At 37.7% G+C, this 16473-nt stretch overlaps 1 protein-coding gene across 2 annotated transcripts in view; it reads left to right on the forward strand.

The window, feature by feature from the left end:
* SLC6A4 (solute carrier family 6 member 4) overlaps positions 1 to 3482 on the forward strand; it is a 36202-nt gene extending 32720 nt beyond the window's left edge. For both annotated transcript variants that reach the window (XM_060080975.1, XM_060080974.1), the window contains one exon: positions 1673 to 3482. In XM_060080975.1, coding sequence (XP_059936958.1) covers positions 1673 to 1747 — 75 coding nt within the window. In that variant the 3' untranslated portion in view covers positions 1748 to 3482. The remainder of the gene's footprint in view (positions 1 to 1672) is intronic.
* Positions 3483 to 16473: the final 12991 nt, after the last annotated feature.

The raw sequence follows: 16473 nt of genomic DNA on the forward strand, positions 1-16473 counted from the left end.
GGATTAGGTCACTGCCCCCAGAAGCCGCTAGTAACCTGCACAAAGACACTGGGAAGATGGTCCCTAATAAGTAAGCATTCATGAAATGGCAACAGTGATCCATTGCTTAGATGATTGCCTTGCAGAAGGCCAGGGACTGGCAAATTTTGAGAGCAATAGTAATGTGGCAACTGGAATGCTGCTGAAATATGGAAGACGAAGGTGGACCTGGCATTTTGGGAGATCAGCAGCCAGAAGGGCAGGAGAATGGGCAGGTGGGGGCTAGGGCACAAAAGCCAAATGTTCTACTTTACAGTGTTGTTCACTGTGGGTCTTGCCTCTACCCTACATTTGACCGCTCTTCTCTCTCTGCACAGCAGAGCTCCACTGAAGACTAGTTAGAGTGATGTGTCCAGTTCCCAATTAGAAAGGCCAAATTCTCCTTAATCAGTTATGGGTTACAGATTCATCTATGGGAAAGGATGGTTTGTGAAATTTTGCTTTCTATGACTTGACATGTCCAGGTAGTTGATGAGCACTGCAGCAACTCATTTTTAAATGGATCTCTAGTGTGAGATTTTAGTTCTTGAATATTAAGGTCATTAGGAACAGAACATGTACAATTTTGTGAACTTTATTACCTATGAAAATGGGAACTTTTAAAATTCCATAGGCCCTGCTCCCTAAAGAAGAATCAACCCCCAGAACGAGGAAATAAAAAAAACTGAAGGGGACTACATACTTTTTCACTCCAAAATAAAAAGGACAAGTAGCAGAGCTTCACCTAAAGTCAATAAATCAAAATATGCTTTCAGATCCAATTTTGCCTTGCTCACCGTATGTACAGACTTTTGGCATCAAAGATTTTACTGAGCAACTTACTTAACAAAGATTTTTTTCTAAGCTTCTGCAGTGCTCCCCACATCCTTGAGCTGCTTCGTGTCACTGATGCTAAGTTTTGCAAGGCAGGCTGTATATTTCATACCCAAGCCCAAGCATATTTCAGATCTGTCCCAAAGCTTCTGTGTACCTCAGCTGTTTCTAAAGTAAAAATTCTCAGCCTTTTCCCTGTGCTAAGTACTACATCAACATGAGATTGCTTTAGGAATGATGATTTAAATGGGCACATCTTTTAAAATTTAATTATGTAATAATTTGCACCCTTGTTATGAACTAACCAGTGCTCCTTTACAGGTAAATTCATTAAATCAGTAACATCCTGGCTGTTATAGTGGCTGATGGCACTGTGCACTGTGCCTGTAGCACGTATGCGGGCACAAGGAGCATGGCTGAGGTGGGGGGAGCCAGAATCCAGAGCTCACTCTGCTTCCCAAGCCGTGTGGGCCACATGAAGCCTCCTCTGACAAGAGAAAAGGATGCCCTTTCCCAGGCCATCAAAGGCATGTTACAGGCCAGCAGAGGTTCTATTGAAGGTCCATCATTTCTCCCATTAGTGTTATGATGACTTCCTTAATTAGTTTACAGATGCTTATATAGTTCCTGAATATGCCATTTTTACCCATATTTGAGAATTGTGGATTCCTTTCTTAAGGAAAGTCAGTAAGACTATTCCAATTTACTATTAAATGCCATTTAAATGCTACTTAACCTTTGTTTTAATATTAATACTGAAAAATATTTTAAACTGTTAAATTATAAGAATATTTATAACATCGTGTTTTCTTCCTAACAGCGTCTTATTAAAGGTATCACTCCAGAAACACCGACAGAAATTCCCTGTGGGGATATCCACTTGAACGCTGTGTAAAACATCAATGAAAGGAAAATGGCTTCCCAACAAGCTCTTCCTCCAGTTCTGACAAGTCACACCTTGCCTTCTCCCTCTAAGTCAATGAGCTGCCAGCTAAGCCTGCCGATGGAAGGGCCTTCTTCATATAGACACAGTCCCAAAAGACTATGGTGCCCAGACTCTTATGGCCTCCAGCCACTTCTTTCTGTGAAATCTCCCAGACATGTTATCATGTTAGACTCTGTGATGCAGCTGAAGTGGACTGCTTTGGATGCGTGAGGGTGTGTATGGAGGTGATGAAAACCACAATATCGTCAGTTAGGATTAGCTATAGGATCAAGTCTGTGAAAGTCTCCTGTATCATTCCTTGTTACGATCATCAGTATCTAACATCGTTTGCTTCCAAAGGTTTCACTGTTCATGAATGCATAAACCACTTAGGAGAAAACAGGGATACTGTCTTGCTAGCCATATATTTCCTGAGTAGCATAGAATTCTATAGCTGGAATCTACTAGAACCCTGTAACCTGTGTGCTGCTCTGGAGTCCAGAGAGGAAGATGTAAGAAGCTAAGCTGAAAAATAATGTGTACGTGTGAGCATGTGTGTCTGTGTATACTGTTGTTCCAGTGTATCCCTAACTCTATTCTAATACTTTGGGCCCATTACAAACTATATGAATTTCCTCTAGTTTTTCTTACATTAACAAATTCCACCTACTGAAATTCGTATGTATGTTATTATTTGAAGGGTATAATTACTACAACACGCTCTGCCACCTGCTCCTTTTCCGACACTACTTTAGCCCATACATCTTCCTTTATGGGCCATGCTTTAGTATTTCCTGCACTTCACTGCCATCTTCCTGTCTCTCTCTGCTAAACATTCAGGATAATGTTCCACAGGCAAATCTGGCCTATTTCATTAGTCACTGTGGCTTGGCTATGAAGTACTTTGAAGATGAATATTGATAAATGCATCTTCAGTGTTCAGTTCACTATCTGGTTTAAGCTCTACTTCAAATGACTCAGTTTAACCATTAAGGTTACTTGGCTTTGTGAAGAGTAGATAAATCAAATTTTCACAGCGTGTAGAGATCTGGTACCCTGACCTAAACCAAGGTCATCCTCAACCCAAAAGCAATTGGAGAGTCTGGGTTAGCCTTAAATGAACCTCCTCCCAACCCCTTGACCCTTCCTGGTTGGCTACCAGGATAGTGAGCCCTCCCGATAATTTTCAAGACTGAGTCTAAGTAAGCCTGATTGGAAAAGGGTCAGTTAAGTGAATAACCTGACATGCCACATAAAACCCTTAATACAAATCAAGTATATTTGACCTTCAGTGGCTTGGGACTCTCAGATGCATAGGTAGAGAAGCAAATTTTACCTTGTAGTGTGAGATTTCCTTACCAAAATCTTAAAGGGAGTAAAGCCTAGTCAATGATAAAAGGACTCAATGATCTGGCCCCACATCACATCAGTCCTCTATACAAATCTAACTTAATCCTAACCTTATAGAAAGAAGATCCATATAGCAGAGGCCTAGTTTAATCCAATTATAGAGCTTCCTCCCTTGGCTTCCTTTCCCCAACACTATTCCCTGGCCACCTTCCTGTATTCCCCCTACATTCTTCTATTGCTGATTCTTTGCTTTTCCCAGCAGAATATTTTCCTCATAGATGTTAGCTGCTGAGAAGTTTCCCAACATATTAGAAGAAAAGAGAGGGGGATTTAAACACGACTCTTCACTGACCTGCCTTCATCATCTTCACTCCTTCACTCCGTCCTGCTACCTCATGTCCGTTCTCTTTGCCTTCCAGCATGCTAAAAGGAGAGGTTATATAAGTGGCAGCGTACTCGGTGGTAAATAGCTTTGCAAATTTAAGAACTTGCTTTATAAATATATTCAGATATGTATTCTCCCCATCCCACACACACTTATGCATTTTCCAAAGATACCATTTTTTAAAAAGCACCTTTTCAAACAAAGTTTTGTCAAGCCAGGTGTTATACAGGTGTTTTGAAAAGTTTTCAAATGTCACTAGACAAAAAATCCAAAATCTCTCCTCGGCATAGTTTGCATTTACTTGACCCCTATTTATCAATACTACCATGGATTTTTTTTTTAAGGAAAACTTGAGTTGGTAAATGGACTTTAATCTTTTAAAGACCTTTTACATCTAATGTAGCATTTACATAACAGTAAAAATTAAAAGTGGAATGAATTGTAAAGTTATTTAAGTACTGAAGTTTTTTTTTTCTTTGATTTTATTAGTGAGAAATACCTGAGAAATAGGCAAGACACAAGCAAAGGCATGGAGGCAGTTCAATTGACTGAGGTTGTTCCTGTATGTTGACATGTAATGGAGTCCAAAGAATTTATCTTTATTCCAAAAAACTTGCAACCCAGTTAAAACTTATTCCATTTGTTGTGTGGAATGCATATGCCCTGTAACCTAAATTCATCGCCCTGGCTGCCCCATGTAGAGATGGATGCAAAGACCCCAACAAACCCAAAGTCAATGTATTAGCTCCAAAATCAAACAATGACAATCAAATCAAATAATGAATCTCAAATTAAGGCAAAAAGTTATTCTTGAGATGAGTCACTCTCTCACCGTCCCTGCTTTTTAGGAAACTTGTTAATTTGGTGCCACCAATCTCAATATTTAAGTGTAAGTATGAATTTCCATTTAACTCACCCACCCCACCCTGACCCCTTAAAAGGGAGATTATTCTCCTAGAATTAGAACCATACTCTTTTGATAATTAGGAAAGGCTGACCTGATACATTGTATCTGTTGTATAACTGATTTGGAGGTCACTGTCAAGCAAAGCTTAAAACCATGGAATGCAGTGGCTTAACTGTGCTGTTCTTACGCATTTTAGACAATGCTTAGCTACCCAGTGGTACAATCCACACCTAGTTCCTTTCATAGCATGTCTCTTTGCTCATAAATCAACATCTGGTGCTTAAGATATCATTAAATAAGGCAGTATTCAGAAGGCATTTTCTACCCTCCCTTTTTTTTTTATTATTATCAGAGATGGGTGGGGAAGTGAAATAGTAGATTCCTCAGAGAGACTATACTACAACCTGTCATCCCCCAAAAGCAATAAAAGCAAAATAGTCCTATGCTAAGTGGAAGAAGTTGTATACTTTAAAGTCATCATTATTTAAAAACGCAAGGAGAGTTACACAAAAGGCTCTAAATTAGGAAGGGGAACTTAGAAAATGCTTGCTTGAGAAGTATGTTACAGACTGAAATTTATAAATTCAAATATGGAAAGAAACCCATTAAGACAAGGAATATTCTTACACTGTGGAAAGCTTTCCTGGTCCACTTGAAACATTCTGAATTCTTTTCTTCAGTATCAGAGATAAGTCAGTGATATTTATTAAAATTTGTCACATTCAGTTCCATGAAAGGACTATTTTAAAAGCTCTAAATATTTTTTTCTTACTTTTTATAGTATCCACTTTTCCCCTCATTGCTTAACTGTCTCTAAATTTCAATGATAGAACATTTAGAGGCAGAAACAAACCTAGCTAATTTCTCTACTTTTCTTGGGATCTGGAAGTTTCTAAAGGAAGGTGAGCTTAAGTTTTATTTCCTCTCCTAGAATGAAATAATGCCCCTCTCAATTGTTTAGTAGGCATTTACCACAATGGAAAAGATGGAATCTTAAATATGTCTTTCTTTTTGTTACATACAGTTAGAATTCATTCAGTACTGTTTCTACATTAGGTTTTTCCAAGCAAACCATCTTTTCAGAAGTCTTTATTTTTTGGAAATAATTCACAGTATATTTCAATTGGAATTTCAGGTTGTATTTCTCTTACCAACACATCATAAAATTCACACCAAATTGCTCTGCCACCAATGCAAGGTTTTCCCTTAAGTTATCAAAAAGAGATTATTCCATTGGCCAAGTCTAATTTGGAACCAGTGTGCACTGGTGGAGCATATCATCAGAAGAAAGTTTTATGTCTGCTGAACTAAGAAGAACCTTATCATTTAGTAGAGAGAAAAGATGATTTCAGTCCTTCAGTTCTACAACTGAAGACTACAATTATAGCAGATAATTTATTTCTAACAATTTGTAAACACTGACAGTCCAAACAACAAATATTTAGGAAGGAGCAGCTAGCCCATCTCTATGCTAAAATACCTAAATTTCCATAAATAAATAAGAACATTTGCTGTTTTTTCTTTTAAAAAACGATTTGATTCTTACTCAAACTCTAATATGATAAGTGTACCTTATCTTAAAACTTGATACATGAAAAATGCAAAGTTTAAAGGATAAAATTAGGGACTTTACATAAGAATTTGCAGTTATTTCTCCAGTGGCATTTAAAATATGATTTGATTTACAAAAAACATTTTCAGGATACTTTGTGTGTCGAACATATCAATGAGGTGCTTCAAAGTGTGGATTATATACAGTTAGTTGAATTATATAAATGCTATTTCTTTTTCCTCATCTTTCCTTTCTTCTTCCACATTATTTAGAGCTAAGAAAAATAAATTTCTTCCACTATTCACCTGTCAACAGTGGTAATATGAAATCTTCCATGAAACATTTTTTACATGAAACATGTTTATTTTTAAACTTCAGTGACAGAATTAAACCTGTTTTATTTATACAAAATGGGAGTCCCCTCTCTAAGATGCATGAAATGCCCATGTATACATTTATGCAGTTTAGTCATAAATGCTCCAAACTATATTTTAAGATATTAGTAAATGCCTTTTGTTGTGAAATATTACTGTAATAACTTGTAACATCATGATGAATAGATTCTGTCTCATTAAAAAACAAAACCAAAAAAACCTTTCCAAACTCTTAAGGTTAAAAGAAAAATCTTAACTGTATATTGTTAAAACATTTACACATCCCCCAAAACATCACTGCATGTGGGACTTCCCTGGTGGCACAGTGGTTAAGACTCCATGTTCCCAACGCAGGGGGCCCGGGTTCGATCCCTGGTCTGGGAACTAGATCCCACATGCATGTCACAATTAAGAGTTCGCATGTCACAACTAAGGCACCGGTGAGCCACAACTAAGGAGCCTGCCTGCTGCAAAAAAGGAGTCCGCCTGCCACAACAAAGGAGCCCGCCTGCCACAACTAAGACCAGACGCAACCAAATAAATAAATATAAAATCACTGCATGTGATTTGCAAATACTTAGCATCAAAAGTACCTAGAGTTAGAGATATTAAATTTCAGTAAAGCTAAATAAACTACAATTTTTGCAATTTGTGCAGAGCTTCAGTTTATAATGTGCTTTCACACGATCATCTCATTTGATCATCAGAACTCTGGGTGACATGGGTGACAGTGTTACTTCCCCCGTTCTGCAGATAAGGAGCCTGAGGCTCAGAGAGGTCAGTTGATTTGCCCAGGTTCACACAGCTGGAAAGTTCTAGAACAGGCCTTATACCTAGGTTTTCTGATTGCAGGCCAAACATTACTTGCATGTCTTTCTTTAAAATCATCACCCATATAAAACTCTTAAAGAGAGCAAAGGCAAAACATTCTATGACATAAACCATGCCATTGTTTTCTTAGGTCAGTCTCCCAAGGCAATAGAAATAAAAACAAAAATAAACAAATGGAACCTAATCAAACTTACAAGCTTTTGCACAGCAAAGGAAACCATAAACAAAACGGAAAGACAACCTACAGAATGGGAGAAAACATTTGCAGATGATGCAACCCACAAGGGCTTAATCTCCAAAATATATAAACAGCTCATACAACTCAACAACAAAACAAACAACCCAACTGAAAAATCAGCAGAAGACCTAAATAGATATTTCTCCGAAGAAGACTTACAGATGGCCCTAGGCATGTGAAAAGGTGCTCAACATCACTAATTATTAGAGAAATGCAAATCACAACTACAATAAGGTACCACTTCACACCGGTCAGAATGGCCATCATTAAAAAGTCTACAAATAAATGCTGGAGAGGGTGTAGAGAAAAGGGAACCCTCCTACTCTGCTGATGGGAATATAAGTTGGTGCAGCCACTATGGAAAACAGTATGGAGGTTCCTCAGAAAACTAAAAATAGAACTACCATATGATCCAGCAATCCCACTCCATATGATCCAGCAATTCCACTACTGGGCATATATATCTGGACAAAGCTATAATTAGAAAAGATACATACACCCCATGTTCATAGTGGCACTATTCACAAATAGCCAAATGTCCATCAACAGATGAATGGATAAAGAAGATGTGGTACATATATACAATAGTACTAAGCCATAAAAAAGAATAATGCCATTTGCAGCAACACGGATGCAACCAGAGATTATCATACTAAGTGAAATAAGTCAGAAAGACAAATACCATATGATATCACTTACATGTGGAATCTAAAATATGGCACAAACGAACCTATCTACAAAACAGAAACAGACTCACAGACATAGAGAACAGACTTGTGGTTGCCAAGGGGGAGGGGAGAGGGGGAAGGATGGACTGGGAGTTTGGGGTTAGTAGATGCAAACTATTACATTTAGAATGGACAAACAGCAACGTCCTACTGTATAGCACAGGGAACGATAGCCAATCTCCTGGGATAAACCATAATGGAAAATATTAAAAAAAAATAATGTAGGGACTTCCCTGGTGGTACAGTGGTTAAGAATCCACCTGCCAATGCAGGGGACACGGGTTCGAGTCCTGGTCTGGGAAGATCTCACATGCTGCGAAACAAATAAGCCCGTGTGCCACAACTACTGAGCCTTCGCTCTAGAGCCCATGAGCTGTCACAACTACTGAAGCCCACAAGCCTAGAGCCCATGCTCCGCAACAGGAGAAGCCACCGCAATGAGAAGCCTGCGCACAGAAACGAAGAGTATCCCCCGCCCGCCGCAACTAGAGAAAGACCACATGCAGCAGTGAAGACCCAACACAGCCAAAAATAAATTAAAAAAAAAGAATGTATATATAACTGAGTCACTTTGCTGTACAGCAGAAATTAACACAACATTGTAAATCGATTAAAAAAAAGTCTTAACTAAAAAAAAAATCATCATCCATAGAAGCCAAAATACAGATGCTAAATTCAAAAAGGAAAATCATGAAGGATGTTTTTCCAACAAACAAGGACATTCTCCTACATAACCACAATAGGATCATCAAAATCAGGAAACATTGAAACATTACTGCCATCTAATCTCAGACACCAATTACGTCCTTTTACCAAAAGGATCCAGTCTAGAACCACACATTCATGTCTCTTTTGTCTCCCTCAGTCTGCAACAGTTTTCCAGACTTTCCTTGTTTCATGAACTTGACACTTTCAAATATTACAAGCTAGTTATTCTGTAGAATTTCTCTCAATTTGATTTGATAATTGACTCATGATTAGATTCAAGCTAATATACATTTTTGGCAGAAGTATCACAGGAATGATGTTGTGTTCTCAGCACATTCTATCAGGTCGAGTATGGTTCAATTTTTGTCCCCATACTGGCGATATTAACTTCAATCACTTCATTAAGGTGGTATCTGCCAGACTTTCCACCAAGTACAGTTTCTTTTGTTTTTGTAATTAATCTTTTGTAGGGGGTTTACTCTGAGACTGTGCGAATACACTGTTCCTCATCTAACTTTCAATTCATTTTTTACGGATTCTTATTCAATGGATTATAATCATTATTCATTTTGATGCTCAAATGGTTCCATATTTAGCCAGTGAGAATCCTTTCAAGCTGGCTCTGGTATCCTTGGACATGTCCCCATCATTCCTGGAACACTCACTTCCTTACCTTCTGGAGTAAGATGTTACAGTATCATCTTGTACTTTCTCTGACACAGCCATTTCTCCAAGAAGTCCTGGTTTCTTTTAGTGAAGAATATATTTAGAAACCAAGATCTAGGTGCCAGGTATGTTCACTGGAGTGTCACTGATCCCGTCTTCTCACATGTGTGCACAAAAACACACATTTTCATCTATTATTATTTCTCTATCTTGAAAACTATATGAGTTTATACCAGTAACTCCAGTTCCAAGCCAACACTACAAAGTTCATTCTAATTTTCTCTCTTCATGTTTATAACCCCTTCTAGGGCAGTGAGAAACCTGGCTCCCATTATAACAAATACTTACTTTTGATCAATATCCCTGAATGTAAGCAATATTCCATTGCTGCTGTCACTGCCATCTACATAGCCCTTTTTACCCCATTCAGGTTCTGACACCTCATGCTGGGACTGTCCCTGTACAAATGCCCTTCTCACCCTGCTCAAGCTGACGTCCCTTGTTGGGCAGTCACCATCACCATCCACTGCACAGATGCCTCCCCCTCCACCACTTGGGCTCAGATATCCTGAACGGACCTCCTTTCTGCATGGATTACCCCTCACATTCATTTGGGCTGCTCCTTCACGATGCTCTTCACTGTGTTTTAGTGACACCCAGCTCTCGGTCATGATAGCTTTACCTTGCTCAGCCCCACTTAATGGCTTTTGGACTGAATTGTTAGGGAAGGGATGGTGAAAAAGGAGGAGGACCGGTTTACATTCATTAATTGTTACAATTATAGCCTAAGAAAGCCATAGTCTTTTCTTAAGGGGCAGAGAGAGGAATGGGATTAGCAGTATAGTGGGATGGGTAAAGCTTGGACAAAGCATCTTCCAAGACAGAAACTTCAGTATTAAAGTGTATCTCTAAACTCTTTTTCCAAAACCTTTCCTGCTTAGTATTCCTTTGATTCTTAAGGCTTTGTCTTCTTAACACAATTAAGAAGACTCTAGCACATCTGGTACATAGCCCCCAATTTGCTGAATACATGAAAATAATGCATACTTCATGTCATTTGTCTGGCCTAGTTTCCCTCCATAGTAAGTATGGCTCATATCAAACATTTTACCAAAAGCAAAAAAACTTTTCTGCGCCTGTGTTAAGAGCAACCAGATAGGATTGAGAAGACAAGCTCAAGTCCTTTCTCATCCACTACCAAGCTAAGGAACCTTATTTAAGTCACTCAACTTTACTGGCCCCATCTCCTCATGGGTAATAATATACATATATACACAAAATATATATACATATGATATATACACACACTAGTATTTACTGTGTGCTAACGTCAGGCACAGCATTACATACATTGTTTCAAGCAATCCTCACATCAGTCTTATGAAAGAGACCCTTTTATTATCCTCATATTACAAATAAGGAAAAAATAAAGTTCAGAGAACTTAGATAATTTGTCCAAGATTATGCAGCAAGTGGTGGGCCCAAGATTTCCAAGCCTCAGCTATTAAACCTGATGTCATAGCATCTTAAAAACATTTTAAATTCGAGGGGTTATAGATGATTTCTAAGTTCATTCTTGTTTTAAAATTCTAATTTTAAGAAATACTTAACAGATATTAAAGTAAATGAAGTTAAAACAATGAAGCAAAAACTTTTCTAAACGTTCACTCATGCCAGCTATTATAGTAGGTACTGGGCATACAAAGTTGAGATCAGATCTTTGCCTTCAAACAACTAACATACAATCATTATACCATAATGCTGTGATAGTATTACCCACAGAATTAAAAGGAAACAGGTGTGGCTGAAACAAAGAAAGGTATTATAAGAGGTTTTCTAGAGGCAATCACACTTCAGTTTTAAAAATAAGGAGTTAGGCAGAAACATGACTTTCCAGGTAAAGCGATTAGTATGTGAGAAGGCACGGCTACCTTGAAACAGCACTGTGTAATTGGTATGATTGGAACAGGAGTAAACAAGGGGAGGGAAAAGGAAAATTAAAGACACTGAATCACAGGAACAGCTGTTTACCAATTCATAAAATTTCTTTTAAGTACATTATTTCAGACCTCATATATTTAAAAGAACACGTATCTAGTAACAAATATAATGAACCCCTTATTTATACTGGTCCAAATAATTCGTTATCAAAGAACTGCTGCCCTGTGCATAAGGCACTTGATTAATCAACATCTACATATTCTTCCTATGGAAATGACTAAGATTAACCAGCATGGCCAACATTCCTCCATTCATATATTAAAAATCTTAAATTACAAAAATGTTTACTGTGAGATATCTTATGCATATGGAATAATATATAAAACATATTTACAATTGATAGAGTGAATAGCCAAGTAACTACCACCCAGGTCAAAAAACTATTGCCAGCATCTAGAACCCATGTGTACTCTCCCATATCACAAATGGTATCTTGACTTTTGTAATTATTTCCTTGTTTTTCTTTAGTTTTACCACCTACCCATGTGTCTCTATACAGTTTTGCCTGTTTTATAAAAACATAAACTATATAAATTACTTTTTGTTTCTTACACTATGAAATTCATCCTAGTTATACCTCTAGTATATTCATTTCACTGTATTGTGCATATATACACACTAGATTAATTTACTACTGATGGACATTTAGATTATTTCCAGTTTGATGGAAACACTATTATGAATATTCCTGATGCATCTGTGTAAGACAAATGTGCAGCAACAGTGTTACTAGGTAAAGCCAAATTGTTTTCCAAAAAGATCCTACCAGTTTACCTGCCATTAGTAGCATATATGACTTACTTTTTGCTCCATATCTCACCAACATTTGGTATTGTAAGTCTCTACACATTTTTGCCATTCCTGGTGGATGTATAATGGTATTCATTGTAGTATTAATTTGAACAAATTTTCATTCACTGCTGAGTCTACCTGATATCCATATGGAAAAAAATCTTAATCTCTATATTATACCACACACAAAAATTCATTCCAGGTGCACAGTAGATCTAAATGTGAAAAGTAGACAATAATGCTTCTAGAATAGTGTTGTCCAGAACTTTCTGCAATGACAGAAGTGTTCTATAAAGCTTCATTTTCCTCTATGGTAGCTCCTAGCTTCATATGGTTATTGAACACTTCAAATATGTCTAGTGCAACTAAGGAACTGAATTTTAAATTTAACTTTTTTTTTTTTTTTTTTTGCGGTATGTGGGCCTCTCACTGTTGTGGCCTCTCCCATTGCGGAGCACAGGCTCCGGACGCACAGGCTCAGCAGCCATGGCTCACGGGCCCAGCTGCTCTGCGGCATGTGGGATCTTCCCGGACTGGGGCACGAACCCGTGTCCCCTGCATCGGCAGGTGGACTCTCAACCACTGCACCACCAGGGAAGCCCCTAAATTTAACTTTTGATTAAGGTGAACTTTATCAAAATTAAAGATTTCTGTTCGCTAAAAATACCTTATGAGAGAGTGAAAAGGCAAGCCATACTGAGGTAGAAGTTACTAGCAAAGACAACTCCTATCCATATAGAGAATCAGTACAGGTCATGAAGAAAAAGGCAGATAGTCCTACTCACCCACTTCAAAACAAAAATAGGCAGGGGCTTCCCTGGTGGCGCAGTGGTTGAGAGTACGCCTGCCGATGCAGGGGACACAGGTTCGTGCCCCGGTCCAGGAAGATCCCACGTGCCACGGAGCGGCTGGGCCCGTGAGCCATGGCCGCTGAGCCTGTGCATCCGGAACCTGTTGCTCTGCAATGGGAGAGGCCACAACAGTGAGAGGCCCGTGTACCGCAAAAAAAAAAAAAAAAAAAAAAAAAAAAAAAAGGCAGGACTTCCCTGCTGGCACAGTGGTTAAGAATCCACCTGCCAATGCAGGGGACACGGGTTCAAGCCCTGGTCCGGGAAGATCCCACAGGCCGCAGAGCAACTAAGTCCATGCGCCACAACTACTGAGCCTGTGCTCTAGAGCCCTCATGCCACAACTACTGAAGCCCGTGCATAGAGCCCATGCTCTGCAACAAGAGAAGCCTGCGCACCACAACGAAGAGTAGCCCCTGCTTGCCGCAGCTAGAGAAAGCCTACACGCAGCAACAAAGACCCAGTGCAGCCAAAAATAAATAAATAAAATTAAAAAACAATAGGCAAAAGAAACAGATTCTTCAAAAATGAGATATCAAAATGCTAATAAATATGAAAGTCATCAGGGAACCCCAAAATAAACTCATGAGATACCATCACGCATACCAGAATGGCTCAAATTAAAAGACAAAAAGACAAAGGTTAAACAATTACAAGTGTAAGCAAGAATGTGAAGCAACTGTAACTCTCATACATTGGAGTTTATTTTGGAAAACTGACATTACCTATTATTATGAACATATACTTACCCTATGGATCAGCAATTCCATTCCTAGGACCTACCCAATCAAAACATATACATGTACATACTAGAAGACAAATGTAAGAATGTTCCTAGAAGCATTATTCATAATAACCCCCAAATGGAAATAACTCAATGGCCATCAACAGTAGATGGATAAATATTATACAATCAAGAAAACAAGCTAAATTAATCTATGGTGTTAAAAGTAAAGGCAGGGAATAGGCTGGGAAATGGTTTGAGGGGAGCTTCTGTGGGGCAGGCAACGGTCTCTTTTTGAATTGGGTATGTTCACTGTGTAAATCCATTGAACTATGTACTCGTGATATATGAACTTTTCTTTATGTTTGTTATACTACAATTTTTAAAAGCTTACTAAGAATATTCTAGTGATTTTTGGCACAGACTTACCAGAGGTGGAACCTTTTTGTGTCAAATAGGGCTTTTTTGGTAGAAATCCAAATCCAATCGGCCCAAGAGAAAAGTACTGGTTTAAATATCGAAATATGATCTACTAGAGCCAAAGTTTCAAAAGCAATCATCAGGTCTTTGTCCTTCTCACCTCTCATTTCTGTTTTCTTTTGTGTGGGCTTTATTATGTCAGGCAGTCAGGCACTCATTTTCCCATATAACTCTGGAATTACTTCATCTTCACAGTCCAGAAATCTACTGGAAAACATCACTTTAAGTTATGACAAGTCTCAGAATTGGCCTATCTTGAGTCACATACCTTCCTGGAGCTGTTTCAGCCCCATCTGAAACACTGGACTAAGAGTAGTGAAGGGTACTTTCCCAAGTGAAAATCAAGGCACTATTCTCAGAAATGGGGGAGTGAATGCCAAAGAGGCAAAAACATCTGTACATCTGGGGAAGGAGAGAGAAGAAACCCTTAATTTGCAGTTTCCCCCTGAGTTACGTCAAACTTGGTTAATAAAAGTATTATGTAACAGAGCTATCACATGATCCAGCAATCCCACTCCTGGGTATATATCCAGAAAAAAAACCAAAAATTGTACTTGGAAAAGATACGTGCACCCCAATGTTCATAACACTATTTACAATAGCCAAGACATGGAAACAACTCAAGTGCCCATCAACAGGCTGGCTTAAGAAGATGTGGTATATATACACAGTGGAATATTACTCAGCCATAAAAAAGAATAAAATATTGCCATTTGCAGCAACATGGGTGTACCAAGCGAAGAACATGCTTAGTGAGTCAGAGAAAGACAAATACTGTATCACTTATATGTAGACTCTAAAAAATAATTCAAATTAATCTACATACAAAACAGAAAGACTCAAACTAGAAAACAAGCTTATGGTTTCCAAAGGGGAGAGGGAGGACAGGAGGGACAAATTAAGAGTATGGGATTAACAGATACAAACTACTGTACATAAATAAGCAACAAGGCTTTACTATATAGCACAGAGAATTACATTCAGTATCTTCTAATAACCTATAATAGAATATAATATAAAAAACTGAATCACTATGCTATATACCTGAAACACAATAATGTAAATCAATTACATTTAAATAATTTTTTAAAATATGTAACTTTTCTTATCTAAACCATCCATGCTGCTTTAAGTCTCTGAATTACTGGGAGAGGGAAATCAACAGTTTATCAGATCTCTCCACCTCCAGTTTCTTTCTCCTAGGCTTTATCCTGCATACTATAAAATGAAATCTTCCCAATATATGGCTTTAGTACGACAACCCTAACAAAGGAATCCAATTCTCTACCAAAGTTGAAGATTTTTAGCCTGTCACTCATGGTCTTCCATGATCTCACCCTCTTTCACAGTTACATTATACTACACCCCTCTGTGTACACCAAGTCAGTGCTTTTGAAGTGTTTGTCACTGTCACTGATATATTTTAAAGTATTAGGGTGTAACCGATATTTAATGTGTCTGTCAAGAGACACAGGCATTAGCTTTCTTGCTACTTTTCCTTTCTGGTTTAAAAAGTATAACAAAATGATTTATGAATGCTAAATTTGATCTTTTATATATATTTTCTTAAAGACAATATTCTTACTAAACTACATTTATCCTTCTAAAATAAGACAATGTGGTAACTCTTCATGAAGTAGGAGAGATAAAAATAGCACTTTCTTAATGGGAAGACTGTTAAGAGAACTGTTTTCTCCGTATGATTCATCCTTTTCACATGAATAAATTATTTACAGTTTATAACTTCAAATGGTTAAGTTACAAAGACTTAGTACAGAAATTTTAGTTTTATTTTGATATATAAATAGAAACTCTAATAAGATGTACTATATTTTTTAGAGTATATTACACAAGACATGTTCATAAACAGGTCACCTGGATCTTTAGGTAATTTCTTCAGGCTGAGTATCTCCATCTTTTCACCCTCAGCTAAAACTTATTTATACACATAACCAATTTACTTACTTGCTAGGGTTTCAGAAATAAAGTGATTTTTAATTTAAAAAAAAGAGGAATTACAGCATGACATGAATGACATTATTTTTCAAATAAAATATAAGCATCAATTAAATGTACAAATATATCACTATTTTTATTTTCATTTAAGTGAGT

The sequence above is a fragment of the Mesoplodon densirostris genome, chromosome 18 (assembly GCF_025265405.1).
Source record: "Mesoplodon densirostris isolate mMesDen1 chromosome 18, mMesDen1 primary haplotype, whole genome shotgun sequence".
NCBI lineage: Eukaryota > Metazoa > Chordata > Mammalia > Artiodactyla > Ziphiidae > Mesoplodon > Mesoplodon densirostris.